Source organism: Helobdella robusta, assembly GCF_000326865.2.
Source record: "Helobdella robusta unplaced genomic scaffold HELROscaffold_2408, whole genome shotgun sequence".
Lineage (NCBI taxonomy): Eukaryota > Metazoa > Annelida > Clitellata > Rhynchobdellida > Glossiphoniidae > Helobdella > Helobdella robusta.
This window is the reverse complement of record NW_008704265.1, coordinates 1-1,547: the sequence shown is the minus strand read 5'-3', so window position 1 is coordinate 1,547 and position 1,547 is coordinate 1. Positions and strand designations below refer to the sequence as shown.

General features: G+C 38.7%; 1 protein-coding gene across 1 annotated transcript; it reads left to right on the top strand.

The window, feature by feature from the left end:
- Positions 1-40: 40 nt before the first annotated feature.
- On the top strand, positions 41-1,370 carry HELRODRAFT_184707 (hypothetical protein; the record flags this gene model as incomplete). Its single annotated transcript, XM_009019507.1, has 3 exons — positions 41-167; positions 698-818; positions 1,216-1,370. Coding segments are annotated over 3 exons (403 nt in total), but the record flags the coding sequence as incomplete, so codon positions are not given.
- Between the last annotated feature and the right edge of the window lie 177 nt (positions 1,371-1,547).

Here is a 1,547-nt window from a genome sequence, read left to right as displayed (position 1 = left end):
AAGTTGGATTTATCTCCTGGTCCGAATCCGGATTGTTCAGCACGAACAACAGATGGCGGTGTGCCACACTGAAAGAAGCGGACGTTGATGACGTCATTTGGACCGACCCCACCTTCAAAGTTGGGGCCCAGTGGGACAGGGCTACGACTGTTTCCTGGAATAAAAAGGTGAAGTTATTTTCACTAAATTCTAAAAAATTATTCCTGTTCGATGTTAAAAAACAAGAATGTGTAGAAATTTTTAATAGTTTCACTACTGCTGCTGCTGCTACTATTACTGCTGCTGCTGCTACCACTACCACTACTACTATTGTCGGGGGCGTTGCAAGGGAGCAAGCCTGGTCAGTCTTCCGGCGCGCCATTCCAGGCTGCCTCATTCTTAAGTCTTCCTACATGGAAATAAAACTATATCTAATACGCAAACATAAACTGAACGAAATTGTCGAACGATAATTAAGAAATTAGATGAAAAATTTTCTGTTAAGGGTGGCATGTGGGTTTGAGCGGGTGAATTTTATAGCCCACACGCAACTAACTGTCGCAACTGCTGCTGCTTCTACTGTTACTAGTAGCAGCAGCAAGCAATAGTAGTAATAATAATAGTTTCAGAAATTTATAAACTTTTTAATTATATCCCAAAAAAAGTTAAGTTTTGTAGAGTCTGACTAAATTATTAATTGACCAATTAAATGCTTAAGGTTCTGGATAGTCTGGGGTGGTTTGGTCCCATAACGAACATGCACCCACAGGCGGTGTGGATATCACCAGAGCTGCACCACACCGAAGCTTTCATGTGTAGATTGGAGGTTCATGAATATGGTTGGTGGAGTTTGCTTGTTTGTGTTTAATTGGTTAAGTATTTATTTATTGGATGATTAAAAATTATGTCTATTACGATTGGCTGGTTAAGTAATATCTTAATTGTGATTGGCTGGTTAAGTAATATCTTAATTGTGATTGGCTGGTTAAGTAATATCTTAATTGTGATTGGCTGGCTAAGTAACATCTTAATTGTGATTGGCTGTTATGTTTATTTAGTTATCCATCCAACACGGGAAAGAAAGCTTTTACATTGAAGAGATAAAATAAATGAATGAATGAGCAAACCAATAAAAGAACGAACGTAGAATGAAGGAAGGAACGAACGAACGAATAAATGAATAAATGAATGAATGATGGAAGAACTGAATAATAGAATGAACTGCCGTACACGCAGTCATGCTGATAAACGCCAAGGAGAGCATTGAAAGCCTCTACATAGATGGCAGGAAGTACGGCGGCCTGATGCACCACTACCAGTCGCAGTTGGTCGATGTTATAACCATGAAGGAGAATAACACCATCATCGCCGCCGAGGTCGTCAATGAGAAGGTCAATTGTTAATCTGCTTTCTCTTTCTCTCTCTCTCTCTCTCTCCTATTCATTTGTTCACTCATTCATTTATTCATTTATTCATTCACTAATTTATTTATTCATTCATTCGTTCGTTAGTTCGTTTGTTCGTTCGTTCGTTCGTTCATTCATTCATTCATTCAATCAGTCATTCAT